The sequence below is a fragment of the Lathyrus oleraceus genome, chromosome 5 (genome assembly GCF_024323335.1).
Source record: "Lathyrus oleraceus cultivar Zhongwan6 chromosome 5, CAAS_Psat_ZW6_1.0, whole genome shotgun sequence".
Lineage (NCBI taxonomy): Eukaryota > Viridiplantae > Streptophyta > Magnoliopsida > Fabales > Fabaceae > Lathyrus > Lathyrus oleraceus.
Genome location: NC_066583.1, coordinates 281737753 through 281762336, shown reverse-complemented (window position 1 = coordinate 281762336; position 24584 = coordinate 281737753). Strand labels below are relative to the sequence as shown.

The window sequence follows — 24584 nt, the reverse complement described above, 5'->3', positions numbered from 1 at the left end:
CGTTTTTTTAGCCTTAGACAGCGCTTTAAAGCGTTGTCTAAACCTCCGCTGCTAAAGGTTTAGACAGCGCTTTTTTAAATCTTAAAAGCGCTGTCTAAGCCCCCCCCCCCCTTAGACAGCGGTTTGGCCAAAAGCGCTTTATAAGACCCTCTTATTTTAAATTTTTTAGGTATACCTTAGACAGCGCTTTTGAAAAGCGCTGTCTAAGCCCCACCCCCTTAGACAGCGCTTTGGCCAAAAGCGCTTTCTAAGACCCTCCTATTTTAATTTTTTTAGGTATACCTTAGACAGCGCTTTTCAAAAAGCGCTATCTAAGCCCCCCCCCCTTAGACAGCGCTTTTGCCTAAAGCGCTTTCTAATCCCCCCTTAGACAGCGCTTTTTACAAAAGCGCTGTCTAAGGTATATACTATGACACTAAAAGATATTGATATGAAGAATGTATTCCGTCAAATCATATTTTTATATTTAAAATATTAATATGACTTACAAGTTTAAAGATTTTAATTGAATGTCTTAAATATTGATTTAGGGCAGCATTAAGACATTTAAACTCTATTTGTAAAACAAAAAGTCCATAATTAAAAATTCATGAAATCATTAAAAAAACATAATAAATACAAGAGGTACAAACATCTAAAGTATATCTCATTCATTAAAATAAAACACAAGAGCAAACAGACAAACCAACAAAAAAAAATAACATGATCACCATAACGGGGGGAATTTGATTACTCCTTATATTTTATTCAGAACAACAACGCAACACACCAAATCATATTAATCTCTTTAGATAGAGATACTATTGGGAATGCCTCTGCAAGTCAATCCTTCCTCGCTAGAAGGATAGAGCAATGTGTAAGGCATCTTCACTGGCCCATATCGATTCCTCAACGACTCATCATTGTTCCTTCCAATGAGCTTTTGCTCAATTTCAGCTAACTTCCTTCCAAACCTCTTGAATGACTCTAATGGCAGTGAATCAGAAGTCCAAAGTTCACCTTCATTTCTCTGTCCAAGGTACTGCTCATCCGAAGCATGCCTTGACAAGACCTCTAAGATTGTTAGGTCAGTAAGGGCATCATTTTTTGGTGTGATTGTTTTCAAATACGCCTTCTGAAAATTCTTAGAAACCTCATCATATTCAGCAGACCCTTTTTCAGGCATTAATCTTCTACTTTTAGTTGGCCGATTAAGGATGTATCCTCCATATGGATATTGTCCAAAATTAACAGCGGCATGAAGTGCCGAAGCTATCCATATGAGGATGGCGCAAGCTTCAATCAACTCTACACGGTTTTGCATCTTAAACCACCATGTTGCATTCTTCAAGTCACCATGACCCACCTCAACAACTTCTTTCCAGAATGCTTGGAGTTCAGAATCTTGCACAATAGCAGCATCTGACTTGTAGTAGAAGTTCACATATTCTTCAACCCATAACTTAATAGCAACCCATATATCTAGCCCATCAACAGCATAAGGGTAATCCTCTATCAGAAGATGAAGACACTGCGGTGAAGTTGGATCTTCAACAGCCACTCCCCTAGATAACAAGGAAAATATAAAAAATAATTTTGATATCATAATCAATTTAAATAAGGTTTAAAATTGCATTATAGTCTCAATCCTAGTTATTGTAGAGTATCACGGTAAATTATAGTTGATGGGGTCTTAACTGCAAATGTTTTATATAATATTTTGTAGGGTTACCTTTTGAGTAGATCATGAGGCAATCCTTGCTCAGTGAAAACCCAATCTTTGTATACAAAAGAAGACATTTCCACAGAATATGCTCCACCCAAGAATGTTGATTCTATAATACCCTCTGCATTGACCAACACATTTCTAGCAAGTACATTGATGTTCATTGTGTCACGGTAATGTGGAAGCAAAAGTTTATGAATAGGGTGAACCACACTGAGATGTCTATTTATTATGATGAATGGCTCAACAACAGCGTGAGTGTTCAACCTCTCAAACATGTAGATATTCATGAAATTAATCATAGATAGATATAAAATATATATGCTTTTATCATCATTAATGAAATTAATACCATTGGCTACAAATTTGGTGATGGGTGGCGTCATTTACAACAACGAAAGCCTTGGCAAGGAACCAAATTGAAGCTTCAACACCTTCGCTTACAGGCATGTAAACTTTACTAACAGGACCAAAACTATCAGCTTGAGGATGTGGCTTACTTAGCTCAATGGCCAATGGCTTCAAAGTTCCATCATTTTGCAAGAAAATGATGGTTCTAGTGGCATATGTCTTTGTATCAGTTGCATTTATTTTCCTTAAAAATGGATATCCAAGCTCAATGGCCAAATACCTAGGTTTTTGCTCGGATGGTACTAGCTGACCACTCAGAACACGATCTATCGCCAAGCTCAAGTCTCTTTATAATTAAATTAAATCAAAAGGTTATGATACTTTCAAGAAATTAAAAATGTTGAATGTTAATTCAGTTATATGAAACTAACTTTCCAGTTACTGGTATGTTATTATTACTTGGCCTTGAATCGTCAAACTGACCATGATAAACCAGCTCAAACGGCCTTCGACCATCCTGTTACTATTTCATTAACCTCAAATCAAAGCAACACTGATCAACAGAAACTGGTTGGAATTACCTTTTTGAAAACGTAAAATTCTGGTGTACAAACTGCTCCAAAATCTCGTGCAACTTCCTGTGACTGCAATGAAAAACATTCCATCAAAGTTCAGAGTTTTACAATCACACGGACATAGATAACATCAGATTTTTATAGGGAATCATACCTCATCGTAAAGGTACGGGAAAGGATAACCAAACAATTTAGCATCTTCTGCCATAAATTCTGGTCCATCCTGTGACGCGGAATTCCCAGTTGGACAAATCATTCAATAGTTTCAGTGTAGCTATATTCTGGGAAATGATTCACTTCAAATATAGTTACTATCACCTGGGGGTGTGTAGCTGCAGAATTTGAAGATATAGCAACGACGGCAAGTCCTTTCTGTAGAAAGAACAGATAAAAAAGCAGTTTTATAATGGTTTTAACTTTAGAATATGAACCTGCTAAAAAAAAGAACAAAATTCTACAAGGGTAATTTGTTTGGCTACCTTCATATAGAATTTAGTAAGCTTTACAATGTCTTTTTTCAGGTACTTAACAAATGGACAGTGGTTGCATATAAACATAACCTGCATCACCATCGGAATAACCACAAGTTTTATGCATCATATCATAGTCCATAAGGAATAGCCACGAGAACAGTCCATGTGTTCAGAATAAACTGTGAAAGAACGAAAAATCATACCAATAGAGCTGGATGAGCCTCAAAATCTTCCAATGCCCAAACCTTCCCAGTAAGAGGCTCTGGAAGCTGTAGCAATTTCAATTCATCGTTATTGCCATATTTGAATGAAAAAATGAATAAAAAAAGGGACAATACAAGGCAAAAACCTGAAATTGAGGGGCTCTGAAACCCAAGGTGACACCTTTAGACTCAATTCTAGCAGCTCTAATGACGAAGCTTGTTAGGTGTGAGTAAAAATATATCAACCAAATTTAACTGATAACTCAACTAAAACTAACTTCATCGAAAGCCAACATCCATAATCTTGCATCAATAATCCAACAGCAGTTCCAGAAATCGATTTCAAATATTCAAGCAAGGCAATGCCCAACAGCAGCATATGCATAGCAGAAAAATCCAAAGCTGCGAATAACTAGGCAACTAAAACCTGAAAGTCACAGTAAGAGAAAACGATTTTAGAAATTAACCCAACTCACAATCCAGGTTTCAGAACTATAATCAGTTTCTTTTCAATAACCTGTTTTAGTCCAAATCAACATAACCAATCTATTTTCCTTCTGATTCACAAACTTAATCGCATCCCGTAACCAACCCCAAGTGCAATTGCTCTGTCAAAAAATGAATAGATCCTTAACAAACTATTTAACAGAAATTAACAGTGTTAAAATCATTCCCAACAACCATACTCTTCAAATCTAACTGAAATTTAACCTGCCTTAACCATTCTACCCGAGCTACCCGACTCGATTACGGCTTCCAAACTATATAAACATACATCACTCTTCAATCAAAAAGGAACAATTCTCAAAGCTCACTCATCACTATAATAGATGAAAATAATTATCCTTTCTAATATTGTCATTTTTAATCTTATCTCATAGTCTTACTACATATAAATTTCCCATCATTTGAGAAACAGGTTAACAGCTCTGAAGTAACTGTTAAAAATTAAAATACGACATGATATTGAGTAAGGAATATCCTTTCTGATAAAATAACCTTACTAGATAAAACCTTTCAATATCCATTGTTTTCAAATTTTTAAACAATATAACTTTTTATCTACATACCTCAGAGAATCTGAGAAACTACATACATCCAAACTCATTGCATTTTCTTTTCTATTTAATTTTCACTTAAGATAAATCAAATACTGTTTTCTCAAGACAACCTATATGAAGAAAATTATTTCCAGAGATTCAACTAAACCACAATTCTCAAAATTATAGCAAAAGAAACCCAAGATCCAATTAAAACTAGTGGAATTACACATCTATTTTTTCATTACTTATCCATATAGTACAAATATTCTAGGGTTAATGATTGGACAGAACGATATATAATTTAGGGCATGAAGATTAGGTTATAAAATTTCACCTGGATTGAACATCTTCCTTTCCTCTTAATCTTTTCAAAACACAAGAAATACCAGCATTCACTCCAGTCATAACAGCAAAGTTCCGAGCCTGAATCAAAGGACCTCCAGCAAGAGCCTATAATAAACAAATCAAATAAAAATTATCATTTATCAAAAGCGAGAAACCCTAACTTTTCAAATTAGGGTATCGAATTCCTGTAAGACAGTGAAAAAGGACTCAACCTGTGCTTGTTTAAGAGAAGCCATGGCTTGAGGGCTGAGAGTCGCGTTACGAGGTGGAGCGAAAGCAGTGGGAGCGTTGCTGGTGAAAGTACCCATGCAGGCACCCATAACAGCGCCTTGAGCGGCGCTGGTGGTGGCAACGACGGCGGCTTCAACGACGATAGACTGTTTGGAGAGCCAAAGCTTGACACCGTTTTCGATGTTTTTAAAGCGTGTTTGAATTTGGGTGATTGGGTTTTGAATTTGGTGCGGTAAACCCTTGGACGACAACGACAACGCCATCGTTCTTTGCTGCTGCTTTCCTTGTTCCATGCTTGAAGTTTCAACGCCGCAGTGGAGTTGGAAGATGCAATGGATGGAATGGATATTTTGGATTGATAACGTTTTTGTTTAATACTTTGCCTTTTTATATAATTTTATTTATTTATTAGTTACTTTGAATAGGAAAATTCATTAATTCAGACAACCGGCCTTTTTAACTGGAAAATGTTATTCAATTAATTCAGACTTTAGACAGCGCTTTATCAAAAGCGCTGACTAAGGTCTATATTTAAAAGCGCTTTCTAAAAGCGCTGTCTAAGGGGGGGTCTTAGACAGCGCTTTTAGAAAGCGCTGTCTAAGACCCCCCCTTAGACAGCGCTTTCATTATTTTTTTAGAACATTTTCCGTGTTTTATTTTTATTTTAACCTTAGACAGCGCTTTCTTTTAAAAGCGCTGTCTAAGATGCGCTGTTAAAAGTCATTTTTGGCGTAGTGCTTCCTCGACAAGAGGCTCTTCACATCTTTCCTCTTTAAGTACATGATATCTTCATCGGGGAATTCAAACATCATCAGCTGATAGTCATCAATTGGTTGCTCGGCAAGGTAATCAGACAGAATACTACCCTTGATGGCCTTTTGCGACGTGTACTGGATATCATACTTTGTCAAAATCATCTGCCAACGAGCCACTCGTCCGGTAAGAGTCGGCTTTTCAAAGATATACTTTACTGGGTCCATCTTAGAAATCAACAAGGTAGTATGGTTCAACATATACTGTCTTAGTCGGCGAGCAGCCCATGCCAAAGCGCAACAAGTTTTCTCGAGCAGCGAATATCTTGTTTCACAGTCGGTAAACCTTTTGCTAAGGTAGTATATTGCATGCTCTTTTCGACCAGACTCGTCATGCTGTCCCAATACACACCCCATCGAATTCTCTGTTATTGAAAGGTACATTATCAGGGGCCTCCCAGGAACTGGAGGTATAAGAATTAGAGGTTTCTACAAATATTCTTTTATCTTATCAAAATATTTTTGACAATCATTGTTCCACATGATTGCTTGATCTTTTCTTAGCAATTTAAATATCGGTTCGCACGTAGCTGCTAGGTGAGATATGAACCGTGCAATGTAGTTCAGCCTCCCTAAAAACCCACGAACCTGCTTTTCCGTTCTTGGTTCAGGCATTTCTTGAATAGCTTTTACTTTCGCTGGATCAACCTCAATTCCTTTCTTACTGACAATGAAACCTAACAGCTTTCCAGATCTCACTCCAAACGTACACTTGTTTGGATTCAGCCTCAGTTTGAACTTTCTCCATCTTTCAAACAACTTTTGCAAGTTTACCAAGTGCTCCTCTTCTGTCTGAGACTTCGCAATCATATCATCCACGTACACTTCAATTTCTTTGTGCATCATGTCATGAAAGAGAATCGTCATAGCTCTTTGGTAGGTAGCACCGGCGTTCTTCAACCCAAATGGCATTACCTTATAACAGAACGTGCCCCAAGGTGTAATGAATGTCGTCTTCTCCATGTCTTCTGGCGCCATCTTGATCTGATTATAGCCAGAAAATCCATCCATGAAAGAGAAAACCGAGGACTGAGCAGTGTTGTCGACCAATACATCAATGTGAGGTAATGGGAAGTCATCTTTCAGACTAGCTCTGTTTAAATCTCGGTAATCGACACACATCCTGACTTTACCATCCTTTTTCGGCACGGGTACGATGTTGGCCACCCAAGGGGGATAATTGGTAACTTTTAGAAAACCTGCTGTTAGTTGTAAAATTACGTGTCGGGTTTTTGTTATCGTATCCACAGGGATTGTAAGATATCACCGCCGTTTGATGGTTGTATTAATCTTAGCTCAAGTAACAATAGGGTTTTGATTGGTTGTCACGTTATCTTGCATAAAAAGGTATTAAATTGCGGTAAAAGTTATGGTTTGAATAAATGAGAAATATTGTCAAAGTTAGGGTTCAATGATTACTTTGCATGTATTTGTTCGGTCAACAATCTTATAAACTCCTTTAGATGATAAATCATTTCACAAAGTCCTCCCAATATGTTTCTCTCGAACACACATTGTGAGTTTTCCCATTTTGATCCATTGTTTCTCTCGAACACAATCTATCAAAATGACAACTTTTTGGTTCAACCTTATGGTGAACAAAATCATTCATTACTATCTCTAGCTAACAAACAAGATTGGATGAAAACCTAGGTCAAGAGTTGGTAAACATCTCTCGATCATAAACCAACACAAAGAGTTTTAAATAGAAACAAAGTTTTCATCATATATTCATCATTAAAGAGTTTACACATGAAGATCCTTACATTTACACCCAAAGCTAGTAATCACCTACATCTAACCTTGACAAATGGATGACTTAGCTACTCATTTTCATGGTAGCTTGGTCGGCAAGTTTCGGAAGAAGGTTGATCAACATCCAAGTCGGATAATCGAGATTGGATGGGAATCCACCTTCTTTTTGTAGAAGATGGTTACAAGATGAAGAGAAATAAAATCTAGGTCAAAAATATCTCTAGAGCAAAAGCTGGAAAAATAAAGTAAAACTAAGGTCCGGTGCTCAAAAGTGGCACTTGCTACTTATAGAGTAGTACTGGGCTGTCATGCTCGCTAGGCGAGCAGAATGGCTTGCCTAGCGAGGGTCAAATTGTGGCACCTAAGGCACCTGTGCCCAGAGAAAACAGGGTCTGTTGAACTGTCATGTTCGCCTAGCGAACAAACCTTCGCCTAGTGAAGGACACGCTCCAACCTTCGCCCCAGCGAGGTTGAGAGGTTTTGCTACTGGAATGCTCGCTGGGGACTCGCTAGAGCTTCGCCTAGCGAGTGAGTGCTGGCTGCGCTTTTCACCAAAACAGAACGAACTCGCTACCACCTTCGCTAGCAGCTCGCCTAGCGAATTTATTGTCATTTTACTGGAGCTTTTCGCTAGCAGCTCGCCTAGCGAGCAGGCTGATGAATGCTTGTTTTCCTTGGTTCCTTTGCCAACTTTCTTGTGTCTCAAATTTCAATTATTTCATGCCTTCTTCCTGCACAATAACACACAAATCAAAGGCACCAAGCTTGTTTATCAATGTAATGCATTTCATGTAAAACAAATGTGGTTTTGACATTTTAGCAAGGAAATAGAGTGAAAGATACCCTTAATTGATGGCTCAAATAAGCACTTTTGGGTATCTAACAACTCTCCCCAACTAGATTCTTGCTTGTCCTCAAGCAAAGTATGCCTCTTGAAGGACAAGAGGATTTGCTTTAAGAAAATGGTTTCTCCGAAGTTGGATAACGGCTCAAACACAAGCGAAATCAGCATATACAAGTTTCCAACGGTTCGAATAAAATAATACACAAGAACTAAAACTTAAATAGCAATGCAAAATATTTATCTATCTACAACAATACTATTCTGAATGAATCATCCTATCTCTCCTCTTCGAATAAGGAATGAAGATTTTACGCGTTTGCAACCGCGGGAATAATCTCACTCTCTAACAAACAATGAAGAAATCAAATAGATTCATACAATGTCTAACAATTATAAATGGTACTGTGGAAGCATAAAGATCACTAAGGGCTTTTCGGTTGAAGCTTGGTTAGGTTAACAAACAAGGGTCATTTCTAAGGCCATTGAAACGAAAGTGCCGATGCAAAAGAGACATTCACAGTATTAATCACACATCTCGACTTTGTTTCATTTGTTTCTTATTTGAAACCTTCACAACACATATTCCACAACTCAATTTTTATTTTTCACTATTTTTCTTCCAAGCAAGCATTCATTTTCATTCTTTCTATTTTTGTTCTTTTCTTTCACATCAAATATACAAAACAGATGTTTCTTTTCTATATTTTCTATACATATATTTTTTTATGCTTGCTCGGTTTTTCTTTTCTTTTTCAAGAGTTGTGGTACTTACCAATTCTTTTTCGTTCTCCCCAACTTATTTCTTCCTTACCCTAAGTGAATGCTCTTAACTTTTTACGGCAAAAGAACAATAATCAAGATTTTCCGGGTTGTAAAAAAAAAGATTTTTGAGGTCTCGCTTTATTTCAAGCCGAGATTCAACTGTTTAAGCTCAAAGGGGTTAACAAATACTCTCTCTGCTCACAGGTAAGTTGTTTTTGGATGTAGTTGTGCTCAAAAGAAAACAAGTGCCTTGATCATTTCTAATTGCTTCCACAATTTCACAATAATAAAAGACAAAGCATGAATCACATGAATCAACAAAACTTATTAGAATCCAGCATTTAAGTGTACAATGGAGGTTTCCTCACAATTTGTGGTTTTAAGTTCTAGATGAAACATTCATTCAATTATGTTGCAAAAAGACAATATTCAATTTACCAAAAAGAGTAAAGTTCCTAATGCATTCTAAAATTCTAGCCGGAGGTAACCATGTACCTTAGCTTCATTCACTTGTTTATTCTTATCATTGCCATCCAAGCTCGGATGCACCTTCATTGGGTACTTCTTGAGGAGCAACCAATCTAGAAGGTTTGCCACTTAATCACCCAAAAATTTATTAAACAACAAAATTAAAAACATAAATAAATAACATTAACTGAAAATATAAATTTGTTCATGGGGGACAAAACACCCCAATAGTACAACACCAAAGTCAAGATACAAAATCCGAAAATACAAATAGAAATAACATAAAAAAAAACTGAAAAGTACAAAAACTTAACCCTCTAAGGGCTCAGGACTCCTCCTCGCTACCGGCTTCAGAACCGGTAGCCTCATCATCAACATCATCATCATCATCATCGTCATCAGCATCAGCGCCCACCCCCTCACTATACACTGGCGTGTCCACAGGCCAGTTGGCGTTAAGCAGAAACTGCTCACGCGTCATCAAAGCATGAGCACCACTTCCTTGTAGCTGCAACCGCTGCATAGAGTCGTGCATATCTAACATGGCTCTCTGGGATGCCGTCATCCATTCCAAACTGTAATTGCACACAGCTTGGACGTATGGATCTAGTCTAGGAGTAGAAGTACTAGGACCATCAGAAGCCCTGGTACTCCCTGTAGCAGCACTGCCTCTGGTAGTCTTCGGTCTACAATATTTGGCCACATACCGGTCATCGATAGGTGACGGGATCCTTACCTGACCCCGAGACGGAAGTCTCACCCTTGCCTGAATGCACAAACTCATGATCAAGCACGGGAAAGCTAGGGGACAATTAACACGAGCCCCCGACTTTAGCCCGCTCTCGATCACGGACTTCAGCTCATTTGCGATGATCCTCGCCACATCGATCTCGACGTTGGTGAGGATAGAATGGACCAAATGTGCCACTGGGATCGGCACTGTAGAGGTGTGGGATTTAGGCTGGATGTTGGTCAAAACCAAGAGCAGTATCAGTTGAGCCATGGGAGTCATGTCCTCCCGGTGATACCTCATTGGAACCCCAGATGGGTTCAGCTCAACAGATTTCCCTGGTAAAAGCAGGGCGGCAGTAATGGCAGGAACATCACGGTGAAGCCGTAGGTCCGTGTGGTATTGGTCTTTCTCATCAGCTCCTAGCTGGAGCGGTTCCCCAAGGATTCGGTTGATGGCATCCCGATCAAATGCAATTGGACGCCCGGCCACTTTAGATACCCAAGTAAAGGGCTCGTCGTCATCGGGCAGTGCGTTAGCATAAAATTCCCGCACTGTAGCTATGTCGTAATGCTCTAAGGGATTAATCAACCGATCTCATTTCTTCGCGTCAATCAACCCGGCAAAATTTCTATTAGTGCCCTGTGGGTTGATCAGGAATCGCTTCTCTGGAAGAATTTTCCGCTTCTCCAGAGAAATGTATCTGGCGGCCTGCTTCGGGCCGACAAACTTATCTTGGTCAAACTGGATAGGCACAGTCCGGGAAGTAGTCGCTCCCTTTCTTTTCTTAGCCGCTCCAGACCTTGACTCCATCTGCAAAATATGAGAGGAAACAACACACACCAAACAAACAGATTAGACATCAAAGCAATATTCAAAAGACTGACATGCTCGCTGCTGCTTCGCCTAGCGAAGTGGCAGCGAACGCTCGCCCCAGGTTCGCCTAGCGAGTGCTAGCGAACCTTACGGGTTTTGGGGTTTTTCAGCATGTTCAGAGATTCTCCCCCAAAACCCATACTCAAATGGTTCCAACATCAGAACCTAATGATATATCAAGTAAATAACCGTTCTATGCTATTGGGGATTACATATTTGCATTCAAAACCTAAAATCCCCAATTCTAAAACCTAAAATCCCAATTTGCAAACCCAATTACCACATGCAAACCTAATGTTTCCCATACTCCACTCATCCTAATTGCAATTCAAATTTGAAATATAAAGTTCAAACAAAAAGAAAATGTAGTAGGGCAAACCTTAGTTACAGTGATAGGTTGAAAATGTGAAGTGAGTAGGATTTGCAATCGACCGAGTAGGAAGAGAGTGTTAGTGAGAGAGATGCAATTGAGAGATTGTGGAGAGCTCTGTAAAAAAAATGTTCTCAGCAGGGTTGCAAGACAGCAAAGTTGTGTTAGGGCCAAAATGAGTGCCCTGCTGAGTTTTTAAATAAGTGCTGTCATGCAGCGCTCGCTGCTGCTTCGCCTAGCGAGCAGCTAGCGAATCAGCTCGCTACTGCCTCGCCTAGCGAACAGCAAGCGAGCATGACAGCAATTGCCTTTTCAAAGGCAGCAGTTCATGTTCATACAGCATGGTTTAAGCACAAAGAAACCCAACACAACACAACACAAAGACAGTGAATACTTACAATGTTGGGGTGCCTCCCAACTAGCGCTTGTTTAACGTCGGCTAAGCTCGACGGTGTGATGCTTACTGAGGAGCATCAAGCGGTAGAGCACATCTCTTGCGATCCACATGACCGCCGAGATAAACTTTCAACCGTTGTCCGTTCACGGTCCAACTATCTTTCTTGTCTATGTCTTCAATGACAATAGCCCCGTACTCCTTCACCTCTTTCACCCGAAATGGCCCGGACCATTTTGATTTCAACTTCCCGGGAAACAATTTCAACCGGGAGTTGAACAATAGGACCAATTGTCCTGGCACAAATTCTTTGTTACGGAGCTTCTTGTCGTGATACTTTTTTGCCTTTTCCTTGTACAACCAACTTGAGTGGTATGCGGCATTGCGCATCTCCTCCAACTCAAGTAGTTGCACTTTCCTTTTATCACCGGCCAACTCATTTTCAAAATTTAAAAACTTTATGGCCCACAAGGCCTTGTGCTCCAATTCAACCGGCAAATGGAAAGTTTTACCAAATACCAATTGAAAGGGAGTTAGGCCAATTGGAGCTTTAAAGGCCGTACGGTAGGCCCATAATGCTTCGTCCAATTTTTGGGACCACTCCTTTTTTGAATTAGACACGGTTTTTTCGAGGATTCTCTTAATCTCACGATTAGAGACCTCAGCTTGCCCATTAGCTTGTGGGTGATACGGAGTCGTCACCCTATGCGATACACCGTAATGTTTTAAAATAGTTTCCAAAGGTGCATTACAAAAGTGTGACCCTCCGTCACTTATCAACACTCGGGGGGTTCCGAAACGGGAAAATATGTTTTTCTTCAAAAAATTTATCACCGTTTTCGCATCCGCCCGAGGTGAGGCAATCGCCTCAACCCACTTAGAGACATAATCGACAGCAACAAGCATGTACTCGTTCCCATAAGAGGGTGGGAAAGGTCCTACGAAATCTATGCCCCAACAATCAAATACTTCCACTTCTTGGACATTTTGGAGAGGCATTTCATCTCTCTTACCTATCCCACCGCTTCTTTGGCAACTGTCACAACTTTGCGCATGGGTATGTGCGTCTTTGAAAATAGTGGGCCAATAAAATCCCGATTGAAGAATTTTAGTGGTCGTTCTAACCCCATTATAATGTCCGCCGTAAGGCGAGTTGTGACAATGCCAAAGGATGCTCTGCGCTTCATCGCCAGTCACGCATCTGTTGAGACAGTTTTTAAGTGTCGGGTTTTTGTTATCGTATCCACAGAGATTGTAAGATATCACTGCCGTTCAATGGTTGAATTAATCTTAACTTAATGTAACACTGGGGTTTTGGTTTTAATCAAGTTATCTTGCATACAAAGTAATTAATTGCGGTAAAAGTTATGTTTTGATTAATATGAGAAATATTGTCAAAGTTAGGTTTCAATGATTACATTGCTTTGCATATATTTGCTCGGTCAACACTCTTATAAACTCCTTTAGATGATAAATAATTTCACAAGGTCCTCTCAATGCGTTTCTCTCGAACACCCATTGTGAGTTTTGCCATTTTGATCCATTGTTTCTCTCGAACACAATCTATCAAAATGACAACTTTTTGGTTCAACCTTATGGTGAACAAAATCATTTGTTACTATCTCTAGCTAACAAACAAGTTTGGATGAAAACCTAGGTCAAGAATCGGTAAGCATCTCTCGATCAAATACCAACACAAAGGGTTTTAAATAGAAACAAAGTTTTCATCATATATTTACCGTTAAAGAGTTTACATATGAGGATCCTTACATTTACACACAAAGCTTGGAAATCACCTACATCTAACCTTGACAAATGGAGACTTAGCTACTCATTTTCATGGTAGCTTGGTCGGCAAGTAAGGAAAGAAGGTTGATCAACATCCAAGTCGGATAATCGAAGTTGGATGGGAATCCACCTTCTTTTTGTGGAAGATGGTTGCTAGATGAAGGGAAATGAAATTAGGGCATAAAAGCTCCCACAAAACAATGCTGTAAAATATCTAGGAGAAAGTACAAAAAATGGAAAAGTTGGTAAAAATGAGGTAGGTGCCCAAAAGTGGCACCTGCTACTTATAGACAAGTGCAGAACTGTCATGTTCGCTAGGCGAGCAGAATGGCTCGCCTAGCGAAGGTCAATTATGAGCACAAAAAGCCCCTGCGCCCAGAGAAAACAGGGCCTTGGTGAACTGTGATGTTCGCCTAGCGAACATACCTTCGCCTAGCGAAGGACTCGCCTCAACCTTCGCCCCAGCGAGGTTGAGAGGTTTTGCTACTGGAATGCTCGCTGGGGACTCGCTAGAGCCTCGCCTAGCGAGTGAGTGTTGGCTGCAGTTTTCACCACAACAGAATGAATTCGCTGCAAACTTCGCCATGAGCTCGCCTAGCGAATTAATTTGCCAATTTACTGGAGCTGTTCGCCAGGAGCTCGCCTAGCGAACCCATTCTTCGCCACAGTCTCGCCTAGCGAGCAGGCAGATGAAATGCTTGCTTGCTTTGGTTCCTTTGCCAATTCTCTTGTGTCTTTATTATCAATTAATTCATGCCTTTCCTGCACAATAACACACACATCAAAGGCACCAAGCTTGTTTATCAATGTAACGCATTCCATGTAAAACAAATGTGATTTTGACAATTTTAGCAAGGCAAAAGAGTTGAAAGATGCCCACATATGATAGCTCAAATAAGCACTTTTGGGCATCTAACAACTCTCCCCAACTAGATTCTTGCTTGTCCTCAAGCAAAGTATGCCTCTTGAAAGACAAGAGGATTTGCATAAAGAAACGGTTTCTCCGAAGTTGGATAAACGGCTCAAACACAAGCGAAATTCGCATATACAAGTTCCCAACGGTTCGAATAAAATAATACCTAGGAACTTAAACTTAAATAGCAATGCAAAATATTTATCTATCTACAACAATACTATTTTGAATGAATCATCCTATCTCTCCTCTTCGAATAAGGAATGAAGATTTTGCGCATTTGCAACCGCGGGACTAATCTCACTCTCTAACAAATAATGAAGAAATCAAACAGATTCATACAATGTCTAATCAATTAAAAATGGTACTGTGGAAGCATAAAGATCACTAAGGGCTTTTCGGTTGAAGCTTGGTTAGGTTAACAAACAAGGGTCATTTCTAAGGCCATTGAAACGAAAGTGCCGATGCAAAAGAGACATTCACAGTATTATTCACACTACTCGACTTTGTTTCCTTTGTTTCTTATTTGTAACCTTCACAACACATTTTCCACAACTCCACTTTTATTTTTCACTATTTTTCTTCCAAGCAAGCATTTTTTTTTTCATTCTTTCTATTTTTGTTCTTTTCTTTCACATCAAATATACAAAATAGATGTTTATTTTCTACATTTTCTATACATATTTTTTTCTATGCTTGCTCGGTTTTTCTTTTCTTTTTCAAGAGTTGTGGTACTTACCAATTCTTTTTCGTTCTCCCCAACTTATTTCTTCCACACCCTAAGTGAATGCTCTTGACTTTTTACGGCAAAAGAACAATAAACAAGATTTTCCGGGTTGTGTAAAAAAGATTTTTGAGGTCTCGCTTTATTTCAAGCCGAGATTCAACTGTTCAGGCTCAAAGGGGTTAACAAATACTCTCTCTGCTCACAGGTAAGTTGTTTTTGGATGTAGTTGTGCTCGAAAGAAAACAAGTGCCTTGATCATTTCTAATTGCTTCCACAATTTCACAATAATAAAAGACAAATAATGAATCACATGAATCAACAAAACTTATTAGAATCCAGCATTTAAGTGAACAATGGAGGTTTCCTCACAATTTGTGGTTTTAAGTTCTAGATGAAACATTCATTCAATTATGTTGCACAAAGACAATATTCAATTTACCAAAAAGAGTAAAGTTCCTAATGCATTCTAAAATTCTAGCCGACGGTAACCATGTACCTTGGCTTCATTCACTTGTTATTCTTATCATTGCCATCCAAGCTCGGATGCACCTTCATTGGGTACTTCTTGAGGAGCAACCAATCTAGAAGGGTTTGCCACTCATTCAACCAAAAATTTATTAAACACACAAAATTAAAAACATAATTAAATAACATTAACTGAAAAATAAAAATTTGTTCGTGGGGGACAAAACACCCCAATAGTACAACCCATGGTCAAAATACAAAATTCGAAAATACAAATGGAAATGACATAATAAAAACTGAAATACAAATACAAAAACTTAACCCACAAAGGGCTCAGGACTCCTCTTCGCTACCGGCCTCAGAACCGGTAGCCTCATCATCAACATCATCATCATTCTCAGCTTCAGCGTCCACCCCCTCACCATAGACTGGCCTGTCCACAGGCCAATTAGCGTTAAGCATAAACTGCTCACGCGCTAACAATGCTCGAGCACCGGAGGGGTCATTACCTTGCAGCTCCAACCTCTGCATACTGTTATGCATATCAATCATAGCTCGTTGGGATGCTGCCATCCACTCAAAACTGTAGTCACAAACAGCCCTCAGGTACGGATCAAGTCCGGGAGAAGAAGCACTAGGACCATCAGCAGCCCGAGTACTTCCTGAGGCTGTACTGCCACCAGAAGTCTTAGCTCTACAATACTTAGCCACATACCTATCATCTATAGGTGCCGGGATTCTAACCTGCCCACGAGACGGAAGTCGGACCCTAGCCTGAACACATAAGCTCATAATCAAACACGGGAAAGCCAAGGGACAATTAACACGAGCCCCTGACTTAAGCCCGCTCTCGACGACGGTCTTCAGCTCGTTGGCGATTATCCTCGCCACATCAATCTCAACATTTGTGAGGATGGAATGGACTAAATGTGCCACTGGGATCGGCACAGTAGAAGTGTGTGATTTGGGCTGGATATTGGTCAAAACCAAAAGTAGGATCAGCTGAGCCATGGGAGTCATGTCCTCCCGGTGATATCTCACAGGAACCCCAGATGGGTTCGGCTCAACCGATCTCCCAGGTAAAAGCAGGTCGGCGGTAATGGCAGCGACATCTCGATGAAGTCTGAGGTCGGTGTGGTACTGGTCTCTCTGATCAGCTCCCAGCTGGAGCGGTTCCCCTAGGATTCGGTTGATCGCATCCCGGTCAAAAGGAATTTCACGCCCGGCAACTCTAGAAACCCAAGTGAAGGGCTCGTCGTCGTCGGGCAGTGCGTTAGCATAGAACTCCCGCACTGTAGCAATGTCGTAGTGTTCCAAGGGACTTATCAACCTATCCCACTTCTTGGCGTCGATCAACCCGGTGAAAGTTCTGTAAGTGCCTTGTGGGTTGATCAGAAAACGCCTCTCAGGAAGTATTTTTCGCTTCTCCAAAGCTATGTACCGTGCAGCCTGTTTTGGACCGACGAACTTGTCGGTATCGAATTGAATCGGCACGGTCCTGGAAGTAGTTGCAGCTCCCTTTCTTTTCTTACCTGCGCCAGATCTAGACTCCATCTGCAAAAGATACAAATAAACAACACACACCAACACACAGATTAGCCATTAAAACATAAATCAAAATACTGTCATGTTCGCTGCTGCTTCGCCTAGCGAAGTTGCAGCGAACGCTCGCCCCAGGTTCGCCTAGCGAGCTGCTAGCGAACCTTACGGGTTTTGGGATTTTCTGCATTTTCAAAGATGTTTCCTCCAAAACCCGTACTCTAATGGTTCCCACACAGAACCTAATGATTTTTAATAACAATGAATCGTTCTATGCTATTGGGGATTGGCTAATTGCATGCAAAACCTAAAGTAATCCTAAATCCCCAATTTGAAAACCTAAATGTACAAACATTGCAAACTCCCAAAATAATACATGCAACCTCAAGGTTTCCATACCACACTTATCCTATTTGCTATTCAAATTTGGAAATTAATAGTGCAACAAAAAGAAACATGTAATAGGGCAAACCTTTAGGTATACGGATTTGGAAAAGAGAAGTTAGGAGAGTTTGCAATCGACCGACACACAAGAGTTGTTGATAAAGATGCAAAGGAGAGATTTTGAGAAGCCACGCACGAAATCTTCAGCAGAGCAGTTCAGACGATTTTTTTAGGGTAAGGGCAAAACTGCTCTGCTGAGGTATTTAAATAGAACAGTACTGGTGCGCTCGCTACTGCCTCGCCTAGCGAGCAGTCAGCGAGCGCGCTCGCTGCAGCCTCGCCTAGCGAGCTGCAAGCGAGCATGACAGCAAGTGCATTTGCAAATGCTGCACTTGCTTGTCATCCAGCCTGAATAAGCACACTGTTCTCACTACAACATTAAACATAAAACAAAATAATACTTACAATGTTGGGGTGCCTCCCAACTAGCGCTTGTTTAACGTCGGCTAAGCTCGACGGTGCGATGCTCACAGAGGAGCATCGAGCGGCTGAGCACAACTCTCGCGATCCACATGACCGCCGAGATACACTTTCAATCGTTGGCCATTCACGGTCCAACTGTCTTTCTCGTCCATGTCTTCAATGATAATGGCCCCGTACTCTTTTACTTCTTTCACCCGAAATGGCCCGGACCATTTCGATTTCAACTTCCCGGGAAACAACTTCAACCGGGAGTTGAACAATAGGACCAATTGTCCGGGCACAAATTCTTTGGTACGGATCTTCTTGTCATGATACTTCTTTGCTTTTTCCTTGTACAACCAACTTGAGTGGTATGCGGCATTGCGCATCTCCTCCAACTCAAGTAGTTGTACTTTCCTTTTGTTACCGGCCAACTCATGTTCAAAATTTAGAAATTTTAGGGCCCACAAGGCCTTGTGCTCCAATTCAACCGGCAAATGGCAAGTTTTACCAAATACCAATTGAAACGGAGTTAGGCCAATTGGAGCTTTAAAGGCCGTACGGTAGGCCCATGATGCTTCGTCCAATTTTTGGGACCACTCTTTTTTAGAATTAGACACGGTTTTTTCTAGGATTCTCTTAATCTCTCGATTAGAGACCTCCGCTTGCCCGTTAGCCTGAGGGTGGTACGGAGTTGTCACCCTATGCGACACACCATAATGTTTTAGAATTGTTTCCAAAGGTGCATTGCAAAAGTGTGACCCTCCGTCACTAATCAACACTCGGGGGGTTCCAAAACGGGAAAAGATGTTTTTCTTTAAAAATTTTATCACCGTTTTGGCATCCGCCCGAGGTGAGGCAATCGCCTCAACCCACTTAGAGACATAATCAACAGCTACAAGCATGTACTCATTCCCGTAAGAGGGTGGGAAAGGTCCAACAAAATCTATGCCCCAACAATCGAACACTTCCACTTCTTGGATATTTTGGAGAGGCATCTCATCTCTCTTACCTATCCCACCACTTCTTTGGCAACTGTCACAACTTTGCGCATGGGTATGTGCGTCTTTGAAAATAGTTGGCCAATAAAATCCCGATTGAAGAATTTTAGTGGCCGTTCTAACCCCATTATAATGTCCGCCATAAGGCGAGTTGTGACAATGCCAAAGGATGCTCTGGGCTTCATCACCAGTTACGCATCTCCTTAACAGGTTATCGCTACCCAACTTAAACAAGTATGGGTCATCCCAAACATAATACTTCGCATCCGAAAGGAACTTCCTCTTTTGGTTCGAAGTTAGGTCGGCCGGCACACAACCACTAGCCTTGTGGTTTGCAAAGTCTGCAAACCACAGCCTAACTTGAACCTTAAACAATTTTTCATCAGGAAATTCTTCCCGGATTTCCTTTTCAGATGCGGTAACCTCGACATTCACCAAGCGGGATAAATGATCCGCTACCAAGTTTTCCGACCCCTTCTTGTCTTTGATTTCGACATCGAATTCTTGTAACAAGAGGATCCAACGGATGAGCCTTTGCCTCGAATCCGGCTTGGTTAGCAGATATTTAATCGCCGCGTGGTCCGTGTACACAACGACTTTCGACCCTATAAGATAGGACCTAAACTTTTCTAGCGCATACACTATTGCGAGTAGTTCTTTTTCCGTTGTGGCATAATTTATTTGAGCCTCGTTAAGAACCTTACTCGCCTAATGTATCGCATGAAAAGTTTTGTCCTTTCTTTGGCCAAGTACCGCTCCAACGGCATAGTCACTCGCGTCACACATTAGTTCAAAATTTTCATTCCAATCGGGAGCGACTATTATTGGAGCGGTAACCAATTTTTCTTTTAAAACCTCGAAATCTTGCAAACAATCGTCGGTGAAGAGAAATACCTGATCCTTGGCGAGTAAATTGCTCAAAGGCTTAGCCACCTTTGAGAAGTCCTTGATGAAGCGCCGGTAGAATCCCGCGTGCCCCAAAAAACTACGGATGCCCTTCACATTGACCGGAGGGGGTAATTTTTCAATTACATCAACCTTAGCTCTATCCACTTCAAGCCCCCTTTTAGAGACTTTGTGGCCTAGCACAATCCCCTCGGTCACCATAAAGTGACACTTTTCCCAATTTAGCACCAAATTAGTCTTCACACACCTTTCCAACACCGTCTTCAAATTTGCCAAGCATAGACTAAACGTCCCACCAAACACCGAGAAGTCATCCATGAAGACTTCCATTGTTTTCTCTATTAGATCGGCAAAAATAGCTTGGACACATCGTTGGAATGTCGCCGGCGCATTGCAAAGCCCAAAGGGCATTTTTCTGTATGCGAACACTCCAAACGGACACGTGAAAGCCGTCTTCTCATGATCAACCGGGTCAACCGCAATTTGGTTGTACCCGGAGTAGCCGTCTAAAAAACAGTAGTATTGTTGGCCCGATAGTCTTTCAAGCATTTGATCCATAAATGGGAGTGGAAAATGGTCCTTACGAGTCGCGGTATTCAACCGTCTATAATCTATACACATTCTCCATCCCGTTGCAACTTTAGTCGGGATCAATTCGTCTTTACGGATTACGGTCATTCCACCCTTCTTCGGAACCACGTGCACGGGACTAACCCACGGACTATCCGAGATCGGGTAAATCATTCCCGCATCCAAAAGCTTCACCACTTCCTTTCTTACAACCTCTTTCATCGTAGGATTTAAGCGGCGTTGTGGTTGAGCCACCGGCTTGAAATCCTCTTCCATCAAAATCTTGTGCATACAATAGGATGGACTAATTCCTTTAAGATCGGAAAGAGTCCAACCCATAGCTTCTTGATTGGTTTTTAGCACAATGATTAGACGGGCTTCTTCTTCTTTAGTCAAAAGGTTGCTTATGATGACCGGCTTTGCCTCGGTCTCATCTAAAAACACATATTTCAAAGTCGAAGGTAACTCTTTTAATTCAATTGGCGCTTTCTCGTCAATTACCTCCTTCTTCAAATTTTCTTCCTCTACTTCCCACGGTTGTAGGTCTTCCAAGCTATCAAGTTCCTTTAAGCATTCCTCAAGAGCTAGCTCCTCCTCAACAGTGAAAACCTCCAATGAGTCGTCGAGAGCTAACTCCATAGGAGATATCTCGTGGATATGCTTTGAAACTTCCATAATAGCGTCTTCAATCACATCGATGCGAAAGCTATCATTTCGATCCTTGGAATGCTTCATCGCCTCGAATAGATCAAATGTGACCTCCTCATTTTAAACCCGCACCTTCATTAAACCGTCATCGACATCAATCATCATTCTTGCGGTCTTCATGAATGGTCGTCCCAATATGAGCGGAGCGTCATCATCTTCCTCCATATCAATTACAATAAAATCCACCGGGAAAAAGAATTTGTCGACCTTCACCAACACATCTTGGGCTACGCCATGAGGATGGGTCGTCGACTTATCCGCCAATTGTAATGTCATTCGGATGGACTTAATCTCGATGTTGCCAAGCCTCTTGATAATTGACAAAGGTATAAGATTTATGCTCGACCCCAAGTCAATAAGTCCCTTTCCGACATACACATCACCAATTTTAACCGGCAATGTAACTCTTCCCGGATCAACCTCTTTCTTAGGAAGCGTCCTTTGAATGATGGCACTACAGCTCGCATCAAGGACGATGGTCTCCGGTTCCGTATACCTCCGCTTTTTGGTCAGTATGTCTTTCATGAATTTGGCATACTTTGGCATTTGTTCCAAAGCTTCAGCAAACGGAATGTTAATTTGTAATTGCTTAAAAATATCCATGAACCGGGCGTAATGCCGTTCATTTTCCCTTTTGGAAGGGGCATGAGGGTAAGGAAGATTTTGGACCGGAGTAGCGCTCACTACCTCCTTTCCCTTTGCAATTCTAGCACTTTTCCATCTAGGCTTCTTCACTACCTCCCTTATTACCTCATCACTTTTATTTTCCTCACTCTCCACACCTTTCTCTTTTTCAACTTCACCATTATTTTTATTCTTTTCAACTACTTCCTCATCACTCCACACTCCTACTTCACCATCAACATTTTCTTCCACTATTTCCTCCTCAATCTCCTTCTCTTTCTCTCTTTGTTCACTCTCAACTCTTTTTTCATTTTCACTACCCAACTCCCTTCCACTTCTCGTCATAATCGCCTTACAATGCTCCTTAGGATTTGTTTGCGTATTAGCCGAAAAAGAAGGACCGGTTTGTTGTTCAGCTAGTTGCTTGGCAAGTTGCCCAACTTGAGTTTCAAGATTTTTTATGGCCGCGTCATTACTCTTTTGATTGGCCATTGACATTTGCATGAATTGCGTCAATGTCTCTTCCAATTTAGAATTGACTACCGGCGGTTGTTGAGATTGATACGGATTTTGGGGAGGATTTTGACGGCTAGAAGAACCACCTCCATAACCTTGGTTATGATAATAGTTGCTTCTAGGTTGGAACCCTTGGTTCCCTTGGAATTGTTGTTGTTGTTGTTGTTGTTGGTGCGGTTGATAAGGTTGTTGTTGTCTTGGTTGATAGTCCCGTTGATTGGCCATGTAATTTACTTCGTCAAAACTGGGAGGTGGACAAAATCCGGTGTCATGTTCACCTTTACAAAGTTCACAACAAGCTATTTGTTTAGCTTTTGACGGTTCTCTTAACTCTTTGATTTGTTGCGTTAAGAGTTCCACTTGTTGTGAGATGAGCTTGTTTTGGGCAAGTATGGCATCATTCGTCCCTAACTCAAGCACTCCCGCCTTCTTCAAAGAATTTCCACGACTTTGACTTTAAAGATCATTCAAAGCCATACGGTTGATAATGTTTGTGGCTTCTTCGGCACTCTTTGACATCAACGAGCCACCCGAGGTGGCATCCAACAACGTCTTACAGTTTGGTTGAAGTCCATTTCTGAAGATATGGATTTGAGTTTATTCATCAAATCCATGCCCTTTGCATTTCCTTAGCATGGACTTGAATCTCTCCCACGCTTCATTCAACGATTCACTGGTTCCTTGAGAAAACACCGAGATGGCCGTCTTTGATTCCATGAATCGGTTATGAGAGAAAAATCTTTCAATGAATTTCTCTTCTAACACATTCCAGTCGGTCATTACGGCAGGTGTTTGATCAAGATACCAATCCTTTGCTTTACCGAGCAAAGCGTGGGGAAACAATCGTCTGAACAACGGAAGCTCCTGAGCCTGATCCACTCCGGCAACCAATGCTATCTCATAAAATTTTGTGAGAAAAGCAAATGGGTCTTCATGGTCCATTCCGGTGAATGGACTCCCATACAATAAATTCAGAGTTCCCGTCTTCATCTCAGCTTGCCTTCCTGTGTGGTTGGCAAACTGAGCGGTGTTCCTTGGACTGTTGATACATGGAGTAGAAATCGGTGGTGGTGGTTGTGGCTCCATGTTTGGTATGAATGGGTGTGGATTTGTGGTCGAAGAACTTTCCCCTTGCTCTTGGCGTTGTCTAGCCTGTTGCCTCCTACGTCTCGTTTTGCTATTGAGCCTCCTTGCGGTTCTCTCGATCTCAGGATCAAAAAGAAGTTCGTCCACAGGGATTTGCCCTCGCATAAAACGTAAGCTGCACACTAAACCAAACAAATTACAAGCACAAGTCAAAAATTCACAAGCTAAAACTTAAACAACCAATGCGATGCTCGCAATATCAATTTACAATCCCCGGCAACGGCGCCATTTTGTTGAGACAGTTTTTAAGTGTCGGGTTTTTGTTATCGTATCCACAGAGATTGTAAGATATCACTGCCGTTCAATGGTTGAATTAATCTTAACTTAATGTAACACTAGGGTTTTGGTTTTAATCAAGTTATCTTGCATACAAAGTAATTAATTGCGGTAAAAGTTATGTTTTGATTAATATGAGAAATATTGTCAAAGTTAGGTTTCAATAATTACATTGCTTTGCATATATTTGCTCGGTCAACACTCTTATAAACTCCTTTAGATGATAAATAATTTCACAAGGTCCTCTCAATGCGTTTCTCTCGAACACCCATTGTGAGTTTTGCCATTTTGATCCATTGTTTCTCTCGAACACAATCTATCAAAATGACAACTTTTTGGTTCAACCTTATGGTGAACAAAATCATTCGTTACTATCTCTAGCTAACAAACAAGTTTGGATGAAAACCTAGGTCAAGAATCGGTAAGCATCTCTCGATCAAATACCAACACAAAGGGTTTTAAATAGAAACAAAGTTTTCATCATATATTTACCGTTAAAGAGTTTACATATGAGGATCCTTACATTTACACACAAAGCTTGGAAATCACCTACATCTAACCTTGACAAATGGAGACTTAGCTACTCATTTTCATGGTAGCTTGGTCGGCAAGTAAGGAAAGA

At 40.8% G+C, this 24584-nt stretch overlaps 2 protein-coding genes and 1 long non-coding RNA gene across 3 annotated transcripts; all 3 read right to left on the bottom strand.

Moving 5' to 3' along the window:
• Nucleotides 1–579: 579 nt before the first annotated feature.
• Nucleotides 580–3534, bottom strand: LOC127080206 (linoleate 9S-lipoxygenase; the record flags this gene model as incomplete). The annotated part of the gene is made up of 10 exons (XM_051020535.1): nt 580–1544; nt 1712–1972; nt 2058–2402; nt 2488–2573; nt 2638–2700; nt 2786–2854; nt 2950–3003; nt 3111–3191; nt 3308–3373; nt 3454–3534. Coding segments are annotated over 10 exons (1863 nt in total), but the record flags the coding sequence as incomplete, so codon positions are not given.
• Nucleotides 3535–3595: 61 nt separating this feature from the next.
• Nucleotides 3596–4129, bottom strand: LOC127088152 (uncharacterized). Its single transcript, XR_007790131.1, has 3 exons — nt 4019–4129; nt 3825–3915; nt 3596–3734 (listed from the first exon to the last, which is right to left on the bottom strand). It is a non-coding gene; the product is annotated as an uncharacterized LOC127088152 (long non-coding RNA).
• Nucleotides 4130–4433: 304 nt separating this feature from the next.
• On the bottom strand, nt 4434–5276 carry LOC127088151 (chloroplastic import inner membrane translocase subunit HP30-2). The gene is made up of 2 exons (XM_051029074.1): nt 4908–5276; nt 4434–4800 (listed from the first exon to the last, which is right to left on the bottom strand). The coding sequence occupies exons 1-2, from the start codon at nt 5217–5219 to the stop codon at nt 4681–4683; spliced, it is 432 nt and encodes a 143-aa protein (XP_050885031.1). The 5' UTR covers nt 5220–5276; the 3' UTR covers nt 4434–4680.
• Nucleotides 5277–24584: the final 19308 nt, after the last annotated feature.